The sequence below is a fragment of the Juglans regia genome, chromosome 1 (assembly GCF_001411555.2).
Source record: "Juglans regia cultivar Chandler chromosome 1, Walnut 2.0, whole genome shotgun sequence".
Lineage (NCBI taxonomy): Eukaryota > Viridiplantae > Streptophyta > Magnoliopsida > Fagales > Juglandaceae > Juglans > Juglans regia.
In genome coordinates this window covers 40,394,329-40,412,450 of record NC_049901.1, presented here as the reverse complement: position 1 = coordinate 40,412,450, position 18,122 = coordinate 40,394,329, and the positions used below count along the sequence as shown (strand labels likewise).

The window sequence follows — 18,122 nt, the reverse complement described above, 5'->3', positions numbered from 1 at the left end:
TCAACTTATCATTATAACTTTTTCAAATTCCAATATAAAATATAATAAACAATTCAACTTTTTTAAATTCTAAAATAATAATAATATTAAAAATAATATTCTAACAATATTTTATCATCTCAACTCGACTCAACTCACTTCAACATCCAAACACACAAAAGATAATAATCTCTCTAAAAAAAAAAGATAATAATAATATTTTTTTGATCATATAAATTTATAATGGTGCCTGAAAATTTACACATACAATAATCCATATTATAAAATTATGAAATTATCTGTAAAAAAAAATTGATAGAGAGAACTTTTACACAATTTAATTACATAACAATACCCATTAATAATAAAATAATAACACTTTTTTTTATCTGTAGTAAAAATATTTAATTATTATACGACAATGTCACAGCATCCCTCGTTGATTTCCCTAAGCAGAATCAAAATGCTAATCCCAGCAACAAGGGTGTTGTTTTTGTCAAGGCATGAGATGCTTATTCCCCGCCACTTTTATTATTTTTTGTTCTTGGCATTTGAAACTCATTGGTTGGTAATTGGGTTTAATTTGTACATACGCATATTATTTGAATTTTTGCTAAAAAAAAGTACCTGAATTTCTACATTTCCATGGTTTTATTTATTTATTTGCTGAAATGAAAATAAAAAAGTAGGAGGGGACATGACCATAATGGCACCCTGAGTTGCGTTTAGACGTTGAATTGTATTTGAATATTAAGATAAATTTTTTATAAATAATAATGAGTTGAGATAGTGAAATAAATTCTGTAAAACCTACTTAAAATGAGTTCAAATGTGTTTGAATATTAAAATAAATTTAGATGTATTTATAAAAAATTAAAAAAAAATTATAAATTCTACATATAATAAGATATTGAGTTAAAAAAACTTATAAGTCTCATATGTAAAGAAATTTTGAGTTAAGATAAATTTAATAATTTAAGAGTTATTTTAATATAAAAAAAAGATCTAAATCAAAACTAAACTCAGCTAAGTTGAAAGGAGTCAAGAAACCAAATGAGCTCTAAGAGAGTAACCCAAGGACAATTGAGCCACCACTCTTGGCAGCACCCTCACATCATCTCATAGGATGCTGCTACACCCACTGAGGAAAGTCACCGAACGAATGTCTTTTTTTTTTTTTTTTTTTGCTTTTACAAACATTTTTTTTAAATTCCTTAAAACATTTTCAAAAAAATAAAGAACTTATTAAAAAAATACATATGTAACCATTAAGTTAAAAAAAAATACAATCGGTGGGTTTTGTTGGTTGCAAATATCATTTCGCTATTTCATAAGAACCAACAAATCCACATCCTAGAAGAGTGACAGATCATGATTGTTTGAAAAACACTCAATTTTGTTCTGATTGGCATGTTTAGTACAGACGCAGCCTGCGAAATCCATGCCAGACTCTGCAGGGTTCTTTGAAATCTGAACTTATGTCTGAAGAACTCTGCATTCTTTATGGAAGATCATTTGCTGGAGTTCAAGCTACCCATGTTTATTTCGGAGACAATGAAACACAGAATTTGAAGTAAATGGACAAAAGCTTCAGAAACTAAGTTGCTTCTGTCAAAATTTATAAACCATTTGCTCAGTATATCCAACATCTTTGAGTAAGCCAGTGAGCTGCAATGATGAAAATCAGAAGGAAAGTCAAGTTAGAAAATATTTTAGCGATTGAAAAAGAAAGATTGATGAACAGATAATGCTCTCTCATACCTCTCCTTGGGAGCGATCTTTAGCCTTGTCACCAGATAAATGTTTCATCATTCCAGGGGGACCACATACCTGAACAAGCAGAAGAAAGTCAGTCATTCAGGGAGCTGAAAATAAAGTTGGAAAAGGTTATCCCAATCCCTACCCCAACACTCGGTAATATTCAAAATAAGTGATTTGATGAACACGGACTTGTACAAACAAGGCTTGTCTGGTAACACCATGATCAGTCTCCAAGCACTACAATACCATTCCCAATCTATCTATTTTAAGTGAATACTTTCATATATTATGGTGCTTCTATAATACTGAGATTATAGTAAATAACTTGGGCAAAAGGTGGAAAAAAAAGAAATCTTTGGAGGAAATAATACAAATTAATAATTCTAGTACACTAACTAAATGGCACCTCTTCACTTGGTAAAAATGTAGTGGAAGAAGTCATAGGTTCAAAACTTATTCAGTATGGTGTCGCCAATCATAAGAATAACTTTCCAATACCGATATAAACTACAGATTGAGATGGTTTGGTTTGGACTTGTCAAGCCTGTGTAGAAGAATTATGAATCACTCTGAAAGGCCTCAATCTGGCTTGGAAGGAGTGGAATCGGAAAGTACTAGAACAGTCTTGACTCTCAAGCAGTCGGTTGGCATTTCAACAATGTTACCTCTCAATTTGACACGAACAAAGATCTAGTCGATGTATGCAGTAAGTTGATAACTGTATGTTCACGGTGAAACCAATCCAACTTGTACAGATTGGCTTGATTACTCAAGGGAGAATATTACCTAAGCTAACAAAAGAGTGCAAGTGTCGTAAGAAATTGATCCAACCAATTGGGTCAGCTCCATGGAGCCCTTCCAAAACCAATTGGGGTCTACTGTATGCATTTCTCTTTTCAGATATTACTCTTACTTCCACTTGGAAGGGCTATCAATTGCGGGTTTAACCTGATGCCATATCATGATTAAGTGGATAACCATGTAAAAGTGGAGATGCTGGAGTAACAAAGTCACACTTACAAGGATTAGAGTATCGTCACTAGGACCAGGTAAGCCTTTGACAACCATATCCTTTGATATGTAACCTGAACCTCCTCTCCAATTCTTTGATGGATTATCGACAGTGTAGAACACCTGGAGTTTTTTTTCATAACAAAATAAACCAAAATTCCAGAGAAAAATATGCAATTTGGACAAAACAGCAGCAGAATTTGCCTACTGTAACAACTTCACCTTCAAATTTGGGTGGCTAGTGGCAAGTATGTCGAGCTTCTGTTTAAGCAGTATGTCATCTGGGGAAACATTACCATAAATCAGTGATACCTGTAATGACAGTAAGCGATCATCAGCAAAATTCTACAAAGTTTGCATAGAGAGTACACAGTAAGATTGATCGACATTAAAATCTACAGAACCAAGTGACATTGGCACATATTCATGTGCATGAAAACCAAACCATAACGTCTTTAACACCATAATTGGGATAGATGCGCGCGAGCACTCATACCATACGTTAAGAAAAGCACATTGATTATGGTTATACAGATAACAAGAACATAGAACTCACCTGAGTTATCTTATAGAAAAATAAAAGACAAGAAGAAGATAGGAATCACCTGAGTTTTGTCATCAGGATTTTTCAGTATAGCCTCAATAACCTGAAGCATTGGAGTTATGCCTGTGCCACCGGCAATCTGAATGAAGAAAATACAATAAGCTTCAGATAAAGATGACCACACGTATTAGTTAAACTTTCAACAATGTTCAAAATAAACATCTCTTACCATGCCAATGTGTTTCTTCATATTGGGTGAATATCTTAGTTTCTCAATGGGCCTGCAAGAAATGAAAGCTCTCCATGAAGATAATATACGGCATATCATCTGTGCTAATACTTGTGGACATGACTAATCTGCCCTACCCTTTGACTTCAACTACATCACCAGGTTTTAAGCTTGCAAAATGCTGACTCATTTTTCCTTCGGGATACACCTGAAAGAAAATGAAAAAAGCATTTCATACAAAGGGTATTACTTGTGTGAACCAGCATGTTTCAGATTGTAAGCATTTAGAGAAAGGAGAGGTGAGAATTAAGTAATCCAATACCTTGATTAATAAGTCAAAATATCCCTTAGAATCTGGATCTGATATAGGAGTATACCTGAAAGCACACAACAACGTGGCAAGTAATGATCACAATCTGATCGCTTCATTTTAACACTGTGTGTGCCTCTTTCCTAGTTGGCTCTTGACAAAAAAAAAAAAAAAAAACACCTACTATCTCAAATTATGGTTGTCATAAAATCTAAATGCATCCAAGTTCAACAAGTAATATTAAATTAATTTACACTGTACAACAAATCCAGACTATCAGGACATCCAGTATTCAGAAACAATGAGGTTTTGTGACACAACCAGGTAAAACAGTAAAAAAGGAGATACAAGAAGGATTGACAGAGAAGGGTAAAGACTTTTTTATAAGTGATGGAAAATAATTCATAAAAAAATAAAAATGCATTTAGAACTTGTAACAAACTTTCCCTAGAAAAGCATTTCTCTGACCACAGGCAGCTTTGCCTAATTCTTTCTGCAACTTCAAAACAACAGCATGCAACATTTTTTTTTATTATTAGCACCGGGTGTCTGGGAACAACGGCCCGACTAATTCCGAGGGTGAACAGGCCCTCAGCAAGAAGTTTTCCGCAAATGCACCTCAGGAAAACCTCCCAGTCCAATGGCCCCTAGAGATTGTTTACACCCAAGGGGACTTGAACCTTAGACCTGGGGAGAGCATACCCCCAAGCCCAAGGCCTTTACCACTTGAGCCAACCCCTAGGGGTTAAAACAACAGCATGCAACATAGATTCTTTTTCCACCACCCTAAGGATTGTAGTATCAATTCATATTTCATTTCCTTAAAGCCAACTATTTCAAGATACAACTACATCTATGAAGTTTAGAATTCTCAAGCAAATGAAAAATCAGAAGACACTGCCAACAGGATACCAGAAAAACTGTTTCAGGGATTGAAGGTAAATGTCTGAGGCCTAAGAGAATTCTGATTTTTTTAACACAAACAGTATATATAAATCAGCAATGGTTTGAAGTCAGAAACCCCGAAATGAACGAGAGGATGGGCACAGCAAGAATAGAAAAAAATAAATAAGATCGGCTTCAAATGCTACCTTTTGATTCGGCATAATAAGTGGCAGACCTTTATAAGAAATATTTGCTAATATTTCATAGATAATAAAGTTATCCATGATGTAAGCAACATCAATAATTAAATAATGATCACAAAAAAAAAAAAAAAACTGTAGAGGTGAGTGCTTTAAACAACACTTTTTAATAAGTAGCTTTAAATGACACAGCCACTACTAAAGCATATAGTCTATGCTAACTCACCTTTTGTTCTCTGGTTTAGAAGTTATGAAACATTTGTTGTCAGGTTCATAACCTGAAAGCTTTTATTTGGAAACTTATGCGTCTCATTCATCTCACGGAACAGTTCTCCCCATCTCTCAGTAACACACTCATGGGTGTAAGGGAGGATAACATGGGTGTTCTGTTGATAAGGTGATAAAAAGCTATTTAAGTGATTATCTAAGTATTATGGGTCATGGGCGAACAGGTTCATGGTATAGGTTACATATGCAACATGGGTCCAGTAGATTGTCAGGATTGGACAGGTAAATTGGGTTTCATGGTGTTAATTTTAAAAATAATGTGTTGACATATTCTTATGATAAAACCTAGTCCAATTGAGTAGTAAATATGTTTTTTATATGTAAAATAAAATTTTATTGAGCAAGTAAATAGGTATTGCCCAAGTACACAGGAAGTATACGAAAGAGAACACCTAGTTACAAGTTTGTAAATATGTTGGGTAAAATCTAGGTTGAGATTGGAGCAAAAATCGCAAAATGGAAGTTTGTTAGACTTGGTGATATCAACCCAATCAAAGTAAAACAGTTGTATCTTTTGATCCCATCATTGGATGAAGGCGATCTTGGTGGTGTTGGAAAGCTAATTGAAGGTGAAGATCTTCAAATTCCAATGTTTACTAAGTCAAAAAGGCTCATCATTAAATTCAATAGACCTCACGTAAGATGTTTGGTTGAGCAAACATGACAGAATTTGAGTTAAATCATGCTTCTGCATTGTGGATTTGACCTACTCTTAACCCTACCTATTTAAGCATAATGATGCACGATTGTTTTGCCACAGACTTGGGCATATTTTCAGAGATCTAATATTTCTTTTCTGGTAAGAGAAACCCATTGTGAGCTACTGAGCCTAAAAGCCAAACAGTTTCTCTCCTACATATAAACCATCACCCTGTTGATCTTTTGATCACTTTATTCTTGGGTTGTTGCTAGTGGATTCATTGGCATGCTACTGGAATTCCATTGGAGCGGACAAGGTTCATACGTGGAGAAAGCTATAGAAGAGGCCTGAGTTCTGGAGTTGCCGTTATTGCAGAAATCAAGTGGGTCACTTATGGGATTCTAAGTCAGATTTACAGTTGGAAAAGGTTTTGCGAATATCTAAATCTGGTTATAATCATATCTTCTATAATGAATTTAAAGGTGGTGGCTGAGCACCTGGAATAGCTTTTTCTTTTGAAGAGTTCTTCAAAAGTTTTCCCTCCATGACCAAAATCTTGTGCTCATTGTTTTATTGCTTTTTAGATTTTGGTTTGATATCTTTGATTGCCTATATATATATATATATATATATATATATATATATATATATTTGTCTGATCTGCTGATTTATGAATTTCTGCTGCGCGTGATTTTTTGCATGGCTTTATTTTGGTGTAATGTAAGGAGGAGTATTATGTTTAATATGAGGAGAAGATTAACATGGGGTCATGAAGCTATGTAAAAATAATTTAAGGACGCAATATAGGCCAATGTCAGGGGTAGCCTCACTAAGAGTCGTCTTAGTTTTAAAATTTACGGTGCGGTTAAGTAGATTTTAACATAATGATAGGTTTATGTATAGGTGTTATTGATGTGACAGTGATTAATTGCATAAATTTCAAGGTAAGTAACCATGATCACACACCTTATCACTATTTTATATAAGAAAACATGATCATGGCCTTTTGCTAAGATAACAATCTTTTTGTACAACAATGTGATCATCTTTTTCTAATTTATATGATATGTACATGTTTTGATCTATTACTTTGTTGCATGGCCTATTCTTTGGTAGCCCTAGTTCCATGCACCAATGTTAAATATCTATGAAGACAATGTATGCAATGGATTTTTATGAATGCTTCTGCATGTGATATAATGGCTATTTTATTATAAGAATAAAAAAATTGACAAAAAGCAGGTAGAAGGTGATATTATGGCTATTTATACTACGTCATGCATGACCGAAGTGCAAGGACGTGATAAGATATGATAAGACATGATAAGACAAGATATGACAAGAAAGCACGATCGTGATTGAATGTATGAAAAATAATGGCTTATGTATAATAAATATGATGGTACCATAAGATAAGGGTAGATTGCAATGCCAGGATAGGCATTGCAATCTGCCCTTCATCCTGGCATTGCAATCTGCCCTTCTGTATGGATTCCTAACACAAGGCTACAGGTGGAATCAAGATTGTAAGGATCGCTAACCCTAACTCACGGGGTCAGTAGTGGGTATCAGCCAACAAGGAAAGTGGAACTAAGTGCCTATTTGGTTTTGAGTTTGGAAGTTTAAAAAGTACTTTTAACAGTCTAAAAGCTTTTTTGTTTAAAAATGGTATCTTCGGTAAATTTACAAAAAGTGCTTTAAGCATTTAAGAAAAAGCAGAAAATCCAGTTTTTTAAAAAGCACCAAAGTGAAGCTTTTGTTGAAAAGCTCCTGCAGAAAATGCCAAAAACCACCGTAACTAAATTTAAAAATTCTTTAGGGTTCTTTTGTATACTTCCGTGTACATGGGCTATGCCTATTTCATTCATATCAATAATATTTATCTCTTACTTCTCAAATAAGAAAAAAAAAATCTTTTTTTTTTATATGTAAACAATTTGTATTACTCCAAGAATAGGCCTAGCCCAGTATATATAGAGACAACCCTAACTAGGGGTTCTCAAGAGATATAAGGATTTAAACGAGGGGTGCAACACGAGGACTTCACAGGAGGTCACCCATCCTAGTACTACTCTCGCCCAAGCACGCTTAACTGCGGAGTTCTGATGGGATCCAGTGCATTAGTGCTGGTATGCACCGGATCCGGTGCATTATTTACCAATTAGTAAATAATTTTTCGGAACTAAAGCTTTTTAACAAAACTCTACAATTAAAAATTCTACAATGAAAAGCTCTATTGCCTATAGCAATCCTAAACAGCCACTGAGTGCATATGCATGTATGTCATTTAGATAAGTTCAGATCAGGTTTCTTATCAGTAAATAAGAGTGGAAGGCTTACGGGCGTATGACATATTTTGGCTGTCCTTCAGCATCCTGTCCTATTGGAGCCCTACAGTGACAAGAATGCATCAAGACATTGAATTCAGGGGCAGATTTCTTCCAGCTCCAACATTTTTACAGTGAAGTTCTCTCATCACAAATAATAGAACATACCTAGTAAGGAGGCATGAAGCAACATCTAAACCCAACTTAGCAGCAGGATCAAATGAAAACCTATTATTTGCAAGAAATAACAAAAAATAAGTTACACTGAACAATCCTTTTCAAACTATCAACGAGGCATTTGGAAGCCCCATTCAATATGTAAAACCCACATATAGATTAAAACTTGTACTGTGATTTTGATGGCATTCCAATGACTTTCTCTTTTTCCTGTTTATCAAATTAAAGAAACTACTCGATTTCTACAAACAATTTTCTTGGTGTTTTATCTTCAAAATGCGATGATGCTGCAAATTTCAACCTGAGCTGTAGATGCTATGCAAAATATAATGGCTGTATTAAATATTACCGTCCAAATTCTGTCAGATAATAACAAGTTTCAGTGAAGAATACGTTGGAAAACGCTAGACTAATATTATATTAAGTTGTGTCAAGCGGACACTGAATTGTAAGACCAGGGTGTTGACAGTCAAGTTACAAATTGATTCAGTCATGGTAGTGAGGACACTAAAGAAATCCAATATGCTTCTATATGTAGATTCTTAAAAAAGAAAGCATGGCCATACCCGCCCAAAAAGGCTAAAACCTTAAGTTAAAAATGTCCAAACACCGGGATTTGGGACATAACATAAGCATGATCAAATACAACAGAACTTTTTTTTTTGATAAGTAAAATAAGACTTTATTGAATTACCAAAGTAACATGATACAAAGAAAATGCCCTGTTTATGAAGGCATGTTGGAAACTAGGAATTCATGAAGGTCCATGCCATTTAAGTCTATAGCAATGGCCCAAGTACAAAGAGTTTTAAAAAATAACAATTTTAGCTCCTCCACAGATCTCTCTTTGTCTTCAAAAGTCCTCTCATTTCGTTCCTGCCATAGACACCACATAATACAGGTAGGGATCATCTTCCACACTGCTTTAATCTATCTCATCCCCCGGATAGAATTCCAGCAAGCCAATACATCCAAAACTGTTTCCGGCATCACCCACGCCATATCCATCCTTTTAAACACCTCATCCCAAATAGTCTTAGCTATCTCACAGTGTAGAAGTAAGTGATTTACCGTCTCACCCCCTCTTTTACACATACAGCACCAATCTGCAATAATTATCCTTCTCTTTCTTAGATTATCCGTAGTGAGTATCTTACCCAAAGACGCTGTCCACACAAAGAAAGAGACTTTGGGAGGAGTCTTATGGCGCCAAAGCTTTCTCCAAGGAAACTGTATCTCTGGTTCTTGTGTGAGAACCTTATAGAAAGAGCGAGTTGAGAATACCCCTTTCTCTGCAGGATGCCAACACATCTCATCTTCCTGCTGAATGTTCGGTCGAACAGAATATAAGAGGCTATAAAATTCTACAAAACTTCCCATCTCCCAATCCTGTGCCGCCCGGTTGAAGTTGATGTTCCAATGAATGTTTCTACCTGTGACTGAGACTTCCATAACTTCCGCCACTGTGGCATCTTTGTTACTTGCAATCAAGAAAAGAGACGGAAACAGATCTAAAAGTACACTGGTACTACACCATGCATCCTTCCAAAATCTGATCTTGACACCTGTCCCCAAGTGCAATCTAGTGTATCGCTGGAAAACCTCCCATCCTCTTCTAATGAATTTCCATAACCCCTTGCCCGCTGTTCCTCTCACTTCTCTGGTACACCACCCCTCCCCTAGATCACCATATTTGCTTTCAATCACCGACTTCCATAAGGTCTCTGGTTCCTTGGTATATCTCCACAACCATTTGCCTAGTAAAGCCCGATTAAAAACTCTCAAATTTCTGACACCCAAACCGCCATTGGAGATAGGCCGACATACCATCTCCCACTTAACTAAGTGGAATTTAAACTCCTCTCCCAAGCCCCCCCACAGAAAGCCTCTCTGTAACTTCTCAAGTCTACCCGCCACACTTGCCGGTATAGGAAATAAAGATAAAAAGTAGGTGGGAAGGTTGGAAAGTGTACTTTTGATTAAAGTAGTCCGACCCCCTTTCGACAAATACATTCTCTTCCACCCTGCTAATCTCCTTTCTACTTTTTCAATTACTGTATCCCAAATCATACGAGACTTCGGTGCTATACCCAACGGCAATCCCAAGTAAGACATAGGTAAAGACGCAATTTTACACCCTAGAATGCCCGTCAAATCCCTTATGTCTTGAACTTCTCCAATCGGTACCAACTCAGATTTATCATAATTCACTTTCAAGCCAGAAACTGCTTCAAAACACAGCAGCAATGCCTTCACCGCCCTCAACTGAACGTGATCAGCCTCACACATGATAAGCGTGTCATCTGCAAACAACAGGTGAGAAACAGTTGTGATACCCCTACTCGGTGATCCAATCTGGAAACCACTAATGGAACCATTAGACACTAAGGCTGAGATCATCCTACTCAATGCCTCCATAACAATGACAAAAAGTAGAGGAGATAACGGATCCCCTTGTCTCAAACCACTAGAGCTAGGGAAAAAACCCTCTGGGCTACCATTAATCAACATCGAGAACCGTACCGTAGAAATACACCATCTGATCCATGACTTCCACCTCTCACCAAACCCACACCTACCCAGTAAATAAAGAAGGAAATCCCAATTAACATGATCGTACGCCTTTTCCATATCTAATTTACACATAATCCCTGCTTTGCCCATCTTCAGTCTACTGTCGAAGCATTCATTAGCAATAAGAGCCGCATCAAGAATCTGTCTACCCTTAACAAAAGCATTCTGTGGTTTGGAAACAATTTTCCCCAATATCCCACTTAATCGATTTGCCAGCACATTTGCAATGATCTTATAAGCACCATTCACTAAGCTTATAGGCCGAAAATCTGTGATCTCAATGGCTCCTACCTTTTTAGGGATTAGTGCAAGAAAAGTCGTGTTAAGACTTTTCTCAAACTTTCCTAACAAGAAAAACTCTTGAAATACCTTCAAAAGATCTGCTTTAATCACCTCCCAACACTCTTGGAAAAAACCCATAGAGAAGCCATCCGGTCCGGGAGCCTTATCTTTTGCCATCTTTCTAACCACTTCAAATACCTCTTCCTCTTCAAAAGCCCTCTCCAATCTGGTAACATCCCCTGGTTCAATAGTGTCAAAAGCTAGACCATCTAACGTAGGCCTCCAACCCACCTCTTCCGTGAGAAGCTTTTTGAAGAAAACAACCACATGGTCTTGGATAACCTCTTCTTCTCTATTCTCAACCCCTTCAATTCTCAGGACTTCAATGTTATTATTTCTTCTATGTGAGTTCGCAATTCTATGGAAAAATTTCGTACTCCGATCCCCTTCTTTCAACCAAAGAGCTCTTGATTTTTGGCGCCATGAGATTTCTTCCTGTAAGATTATCCTTTCAAGATCAGCAACCAACAAAACTTTTTATGCTTGTTCCTCTTCATTTAGTGGCCTCCCTTCTTGTAGTCTTTCAAAATACTGAATTTCCATCAACTTGGAATTTTTGTTCTCCTCCACATTTCCAAAAGCTTGTTTATTCCACTCCTTTAGATCCTTTTTTAATGCTTTCAGTTTGTTTGCAAAAATGAAACTGGGTGTACCTTCAAATTGATACGACGTCCACCATCTTTTAACCCTTTCCACAAAACCCTCTGACTTCAACCACATATTTTCAAACTTAAAACACCTTCTGCTGTTACGTACACCTCCACAATCCAGAAGAATAGGCCAATGATCCGAAGTTAAACGACTCAAACGCTTTTGCCATACATCCGGAAAATGGCTTTCGAACTTAGAAGAAATCAGAAAACGATCCAAACGGGACCATGTCTGATTATTTGACCAAGTAGCTGGACCCCCTGCTAATGGAAGATCTACCAAGTTTAAATAAAAAATAAACTCAGAGAACTCCAGACTTGCTGGTCTCAATCTTCTATTTCCCAAACTTTCACTCTGGAAGCGCACCACATTGAAATCCCCCCCAATACACCATGGGAGGTCCCACCAACTTTGTACCCCTGCAAGTTCATCCCATAAAATACTTCTATTGACATCTAAGTTAGGTCCATACACTCCAGCAAATGCCCACAAGAAATCATCTGATACACTTTTAAAAGAACACGCTACCATATATCTCCCTATGTACTCCTCCACTTTCTCTACTACCCGTCTATCCCACATTATCACAACTCCTCCCGAAGCCCCTGAAGAGGCCAAATATACCCAATCCACATAAATATTACTCCACAAACTCCGGATAATCCTCCTACTAATCATCTTCAACTTTGTCTCTTGTAAACAAACTATGTCCGCTTTCCATTCACGAAGTAGACGACGAATCCGAAGACGCTTCTCTACCTCGTTTAGGCCCCGGACATTCCAAGATAAAATCTTAGGCTTCATTGGAGAACATTCAGCCCCTTCCCATTTGCCTTCTTCCTACTAGAACTTGCTTCCGAGTTCATCGACCACATTAATCTTTTTAATTCCCTACTCTTCTTTGTGCTCCCCCTCTTTTCTTGATGATGGCCAGCTTCCATAGCAGTTAACAAGGCTATAAACTGCTCCTCATACCCAACACATTCAATTCCCACAACATGTTGAATTTCTTTAGCTTTATGAATAACCCAATCTGATGCTTGATCTGGAAAATAATAATTTAGTGGGGTAGGGTTTCCCATTTTATTATTCTGATTCTGAAATTCACTTCCCATAGAAAAATCCTCCAAACCACATGGGATGAAAAGTTCATCTTCCACAGAATGCATGAAGTCATCAGAATCTTCTTCTACCTCAGCCAACTCTAGGTCTGCTACTGGTCTCCCCGACCCTTCCACTGGAAAGAGAGACATCCCAGCCTCCCCCAAACGCAAGCTCTGGTTCTCCTCTGCCGAAGGAACCCTAGGTTGTACGCCTAACAGAGGATTTCGGGCACAAGCCTCCGGCGAGACCACATCGGCGACTTCCACTACCTCCGTCGGCGCCGTCTGTTGCTCCTAGAACTCTGTCGGCATCGTCTGTACCCTGTCCGGCACGAACCCGAGCCCGTGATGCTCGATGGAGTGTATCGGGCTAGAACTCGGTTTCGCGAGTTCTGAAGACCCGGATCCAGACCCGTTTACTTGGGTCCTGGATAACGACCCGCATGAATGGGCCTTAGGCTGTGGTCCGTAGCTTTGGGCCTTAACTTGAGACGGCCCAGCCCCAGCTTGATCTTCTGCTTTCGACCGGCGCCAAACATTCCATCCTTTGCTGAATTTTCCTTTCTGTTGAGCCTTTTTTCGAGTGAATCTCAGCCCATCCACCTCCTTCAGCTTATCTGCTCCCTCACAATCTTTTAATGAACCGACAAAGGCTACGATAGTAGCCATATCCTTCTGCAATGCACGTAACTGCCCCTGCATTTCCAACAACTTCCTTTGCATTTCCCATGTCTGACAGTCGACAGAGGCCCTGCCATGGGCATGGTTCACCCTACCTTGCCAACGTCCCTTACCTTTGTCCAATCCCTTCGCACCAGCCACAGCAGCCACCTTCTCCTTCGCAGCTCTCGGTGTCTACGTCGCAAGAACCTCTTTATACGATCTCTCTAAGTGTTTCAGTTTCCCTCTTCCTTCATTCGGATTGGCTCCTCCATGCAGACCACCTTCCCTTGTTCTTTCTTTCTTTTGTTCTAACAAAGCCTCCCTCATCTTCCTCCATCCCCAACCATTCTCACCTTCTGGGATACAAAGCATATTTCTTCTTCCCCCCTGAGCATACTCTGATATTTCTACATATCTTCCTTTCCTATTTTCACAACGTTGGGCAATAAAACTACAATAACCCTCGCGTGTTGCCGAGTATACCTCCTTTTTTCTGCTCAAGCTCTCCTCTAACACCTTTCCAAGCCAATGTATAGAGGATAAACCCATCAGCATCGAGTTTTCTGTCTTCCAGCTTCTCTCAGTAACCCTCAGTCCACCACCTCCACATAATGCTATAATAAAGCATTTGGACTCAATAACTAGTTCTATAACACGAGCCATCTAACTAAAACCAATCATCCCACGTTGGTAAAGCTAGATTAATCAAGAACCAGACCCAATATCAAGAAACAGACCAAGGAAAAATGCATGTGTACGGAGAGAAAATTTTCTAGGAGAGAGTAACCGAAGCTCTACAGTACATCAGGTAGAAAGACACTCTAACAATGAAAATAACACTCCAGGAGAAACTCGGAGCCTTAGTGAACTTTAAAACACGTAAATGTTGAGAAATAATTGTTCGTTATAAGAAGCTAGACAGAGATCACAAAGGGCTCCATTGCTGTGATATAGACTTCACTTTAGTTATTCATCATTTACAAAATCCTCCATTTAGATGTTTTAATAACAAAATATATGTTACTTCCTCCAACAACCATTTGCAAATAATCCCTTTTTTGACTCTCTCCATTCACTTTTCTATTCTTTGTTTCAAGTTTTCCTTCATTTTTGAAAAAAAATCCAAGTTTTGCTACATTAACCCTAACTGAATTAGTAATTTCACTTTGAAATTCATATTTCACCTATCAAGGTGATTCCCCAGTAGCTGATCTTCAATAAAACCGGGAAAAAAATATTGAGGCTAGATCATTATACCTGAATAGTTGGGTATTATGGCTGACCCTTGCAGTGTCTTGCAACTTAAATTTAATCCATTTATCTGGATTAAGCGCTGAAAATGAGGGAAAATATCAATTGAGCTTATAGATACAACATAGTAAAGGATGTAAATCATGTATCAGGCACTTTAGGGAAAATATGTACTGGTATGATGTCGTTTGAAGTTGCTAAAAGCTTAATCAGTTTAGTGAAATCAGAGAAACCTTCCAAAATTAATTATTAGAATAATGTTACTTAGTCATCTGAAACTTACCACTTAGATGGCCCCTTTGGAACCTAGGGTTTCAGCCTTCCTCTTTTTGTGTTTTCGGACACCCTTTTATTTTGAATATGTTTTTTTTTTAATAAATCCCGTGTGGTGCCACGTCAAGGGGGTCATCTAAGCGGTAAGCTTGAGATGGCCCAGTAGCTACACTCTAATTATTAATGTTGAGAAATTTCAAGTCGGCCTTCTTTCTACAACTTCGTTACAACTTGCTTAGTTGGCCAAAAGACTCACCAACTTTTGATTCTGAATCTTCATTGATTTGATCTAGATGAACCTGTAAATAAAAGGCATAGCAATTACAGCGGACTAGCATACATGGGTCATTTATGGTAATCAGAAATCTAAAAATTATATGTTGAATCCTCATTATGAGCATGAGAAAAAAAAAGAACCATAAACTTCATGAGAACACTTGAAAAAAACCATAAACGAAGTTGTAGATATATTATGATATATCTATTAGGGAACTCAAATTGATACCTGTGAATTGCACCATAGAAATTTCAAGAATGTAAAGCCCATTACAGATATGTGGAGGGCAAGGCCACAAGTTCAATCCCATGTTGATGGAAGAGTTGGGCATGCATTTGAAGATCATGTCATGAAAATTACCATTCCTCAGAAAATTTTGTAAATCTTGTTTGGTATTTAACCAAAATAGAAGTTGGTGCTACATTTTTTTTTCCTTTCTTTCAAATAAGGATAAACTCTTATTCAATTTCAAAGCAGTGCCCAATCACTTCCAAAATATACATAATCTAAAATAAGGGTCATGTTAGGGAGCATCCCATTTGACGACCATATTTCCATATTTTACAACCATCAACAAAAATAGTTTCAGTTTTTTAATTTTCTCAAATGAAATTGACCTTACATTTTAAAAGAGAAAAATGCTAACTATAGTTAAATCTTACTTTCTCCACATGCCAGCTATTGATAAGTTCAAAATTTTGAATTTTGAAATTCAAATTTTCAATTTAGAAAAAAAAACTAACAAAATGGGTCTTGTACGTAAAATTGTAAGTAAAATTATAAGTACATGTAGCATTACTCTCTAAAAAACTCAGGAATTTGAAAAAAGAAAAAGAAAATACTTTTATTGTTGGCGGTCAAATGGGGCGCTAAGTATCATTTTCCCTAAAATATAACCAATAAATAAATTGGAACATATGCTATTTGCATCAATTTAAGCAGGTCCATCGTTCCAAATATCTGAAATCCATATATCCCAGAAAAATCGTCGCTAATGATTCCAAGTTCAAAAACATCCAAATAATGAGGCAAATAATTTTTTAATAAAAAAACACAACTGGTTTTACCTCACCATTCACACACACGCACACATTATCAGCAACTGAGCATTACATTTCACGACATAATAAATGTAGCCAGATACATAGTCAACAACAGCCAACAACAACCAAGATCAATTAGAAGAAAACCCATATGGAATTTTATAAAGAGATTTTACCAAATTCGACGAGGAAAAGAAGTAGTAGTAGTAGGAGATTCCACCGGAAACTGCTGCGATTGCTCCGAAGGGTATCCGAAAGGGAGTGGAGCTGTACTTGTTTTGGCCTGGAAATACATTGTTCAACGCGATCGGAGAGGCCCTAGCGAGCCTCTTGAAGAAAGTAGCCATTGTCGATGGAGAAATAACTAATAAGCAAAAGAACGACGCTCAGAGTCGGAGGGTTTTACCGTTATGGTCTGTGACTACGGTGTTTGTGCCTTTCTTCATCAAGAAAGCAAGAGGAAATATAGAGTGCGGTATAACCTAGTTTAAGTTGTGTGGACTCTATTTTGACTGATTGTACGGCCTCGTATATCGGAGGAGGGAAATGCTGCTACGTGTGTTTGGAGTTCGGGCCTGAGTAGGCCTCAAGATGCACGGAAGGGCTTAAGCTTGACAAAGTTAATACGGGCCTAAAGCTGGACTTCTCCTTTCACTTTCATCGAATATTCAAAAGAGTAATGTTTTATATAATCTAAGATTCCGTTTAGATGTGTTTAGATGTTAAACTAAATTTAAAAATATTTATGAGAAATTAAAAAAATTATGAGTCCCGTCTGTAAAGAAGTGTTGAGTTGAAAAAAATTATAGATTCTACGTGTTATGAGATTTTGAATTGAGATGAGTTTAGTAATTTAAGAGTTAAATATTTAAATGTTAGACTAAACTTTATCTTAGTTCAATCCAAGTTCCTAACTGCGCTTTAGAATGAATAAATTCTGCGTACCTCTTTTAAAAATAATTATTTTTTTAAAAATAAATCTTAAATTTATTCAATTTTTTTAAAAAAAGTGTACGAATATTTTGTTCTAGTGGTTGAAAATCTTAGGAGCACATGAACAAATCTTAAAATTTCAGTAAAGCCAGAGTAGCTGATGTCTGAAAATGACATAGGACCAGGCTTTTTTGTTGGGTTGCATCATCTCCAGACACATCCTTTTTATTTATTGGTTCATATTCAAAATTATGAAAAAGATTGATGGTGCTAATTATAATAAGGCCTACATTCAAAACAAAGACAAAACTTACCCTCCAACATCTTAAAGTTGGCTTATTTCCTCTTTGTTTATCATTACAAGAAGATGCGCGTCCTCTCACAGATAGAAAGCGATGGGGGAGTAAGAAGACGTCTCTCTCGCACAGAAAGAGAGGCCAAGAGGGAGAAGGAAAAAGAATAGAGTGGGTACAGTTAAAAGATTCGAACTTTATAACATGTAAAATCAATACTCCTCTCAAAAATTTAAGTTGGAAAAAAAAAATTAATAGTTAATTAAATATATTATAAACTGTTGCTAGTGCATGAAGAAATCAATGGGCCTAACTCATCTCATAAAATCGATTCAACAAGAGAGGATTGCTCATTGTTTATAAACATG

At 37.0% G+C, this 18,122-nt stretch overlaps 1 protein-coding gene and 1 non-coding gene across 2 annotated transcripts; both read right to left on the bottom strand.

The window, feature by feature from the left end:
- Positions 1-1,354: 1,354 nt before the first annotated feature.
- On the bottom strand, positions 1,355-17,043 carry LOC109006259 (NADH-cytochrome b5 reductase-like protein). Its single transcript, XM_018985473.2, has 13 exons — positions 16,705-17,043; positions 15,465-15,507; positions 14,942-15,017; positions 8,343-8,402; positions 8,188-8,238; positions 3,847-3,901; positions 3,662-3,732; positions 3,525-3,576; positions 3,357-3,434; positions 2,974-3,063; positions 2,761-2,874; positions 1,741-1,809; positions 1,355-1,647 (listed from the first exon to the last, which is right to left on the bottom strand). Exons 1-13 carry the CDS (start codon positions 16,873-16,875, stop codon positions 1,591-1,593), a joined length of 987 nt encoding a protein of 328 aa, XP_018841018.1. The 5' UTR covers positions 16,876-17,043; the 3' UTR covers positions 1,355-1,590.
- Positions 7,872-7,991, bottom strand: LOC118344304. Its single transcript, XR_004798080.1, has one exon. It is a non-coding gene; the product is annotated as a 5S ribosomal RNA (ribosomal RNA).
- Positions 17,044-18,122: the final 1,079 nt, after the last annotated feature.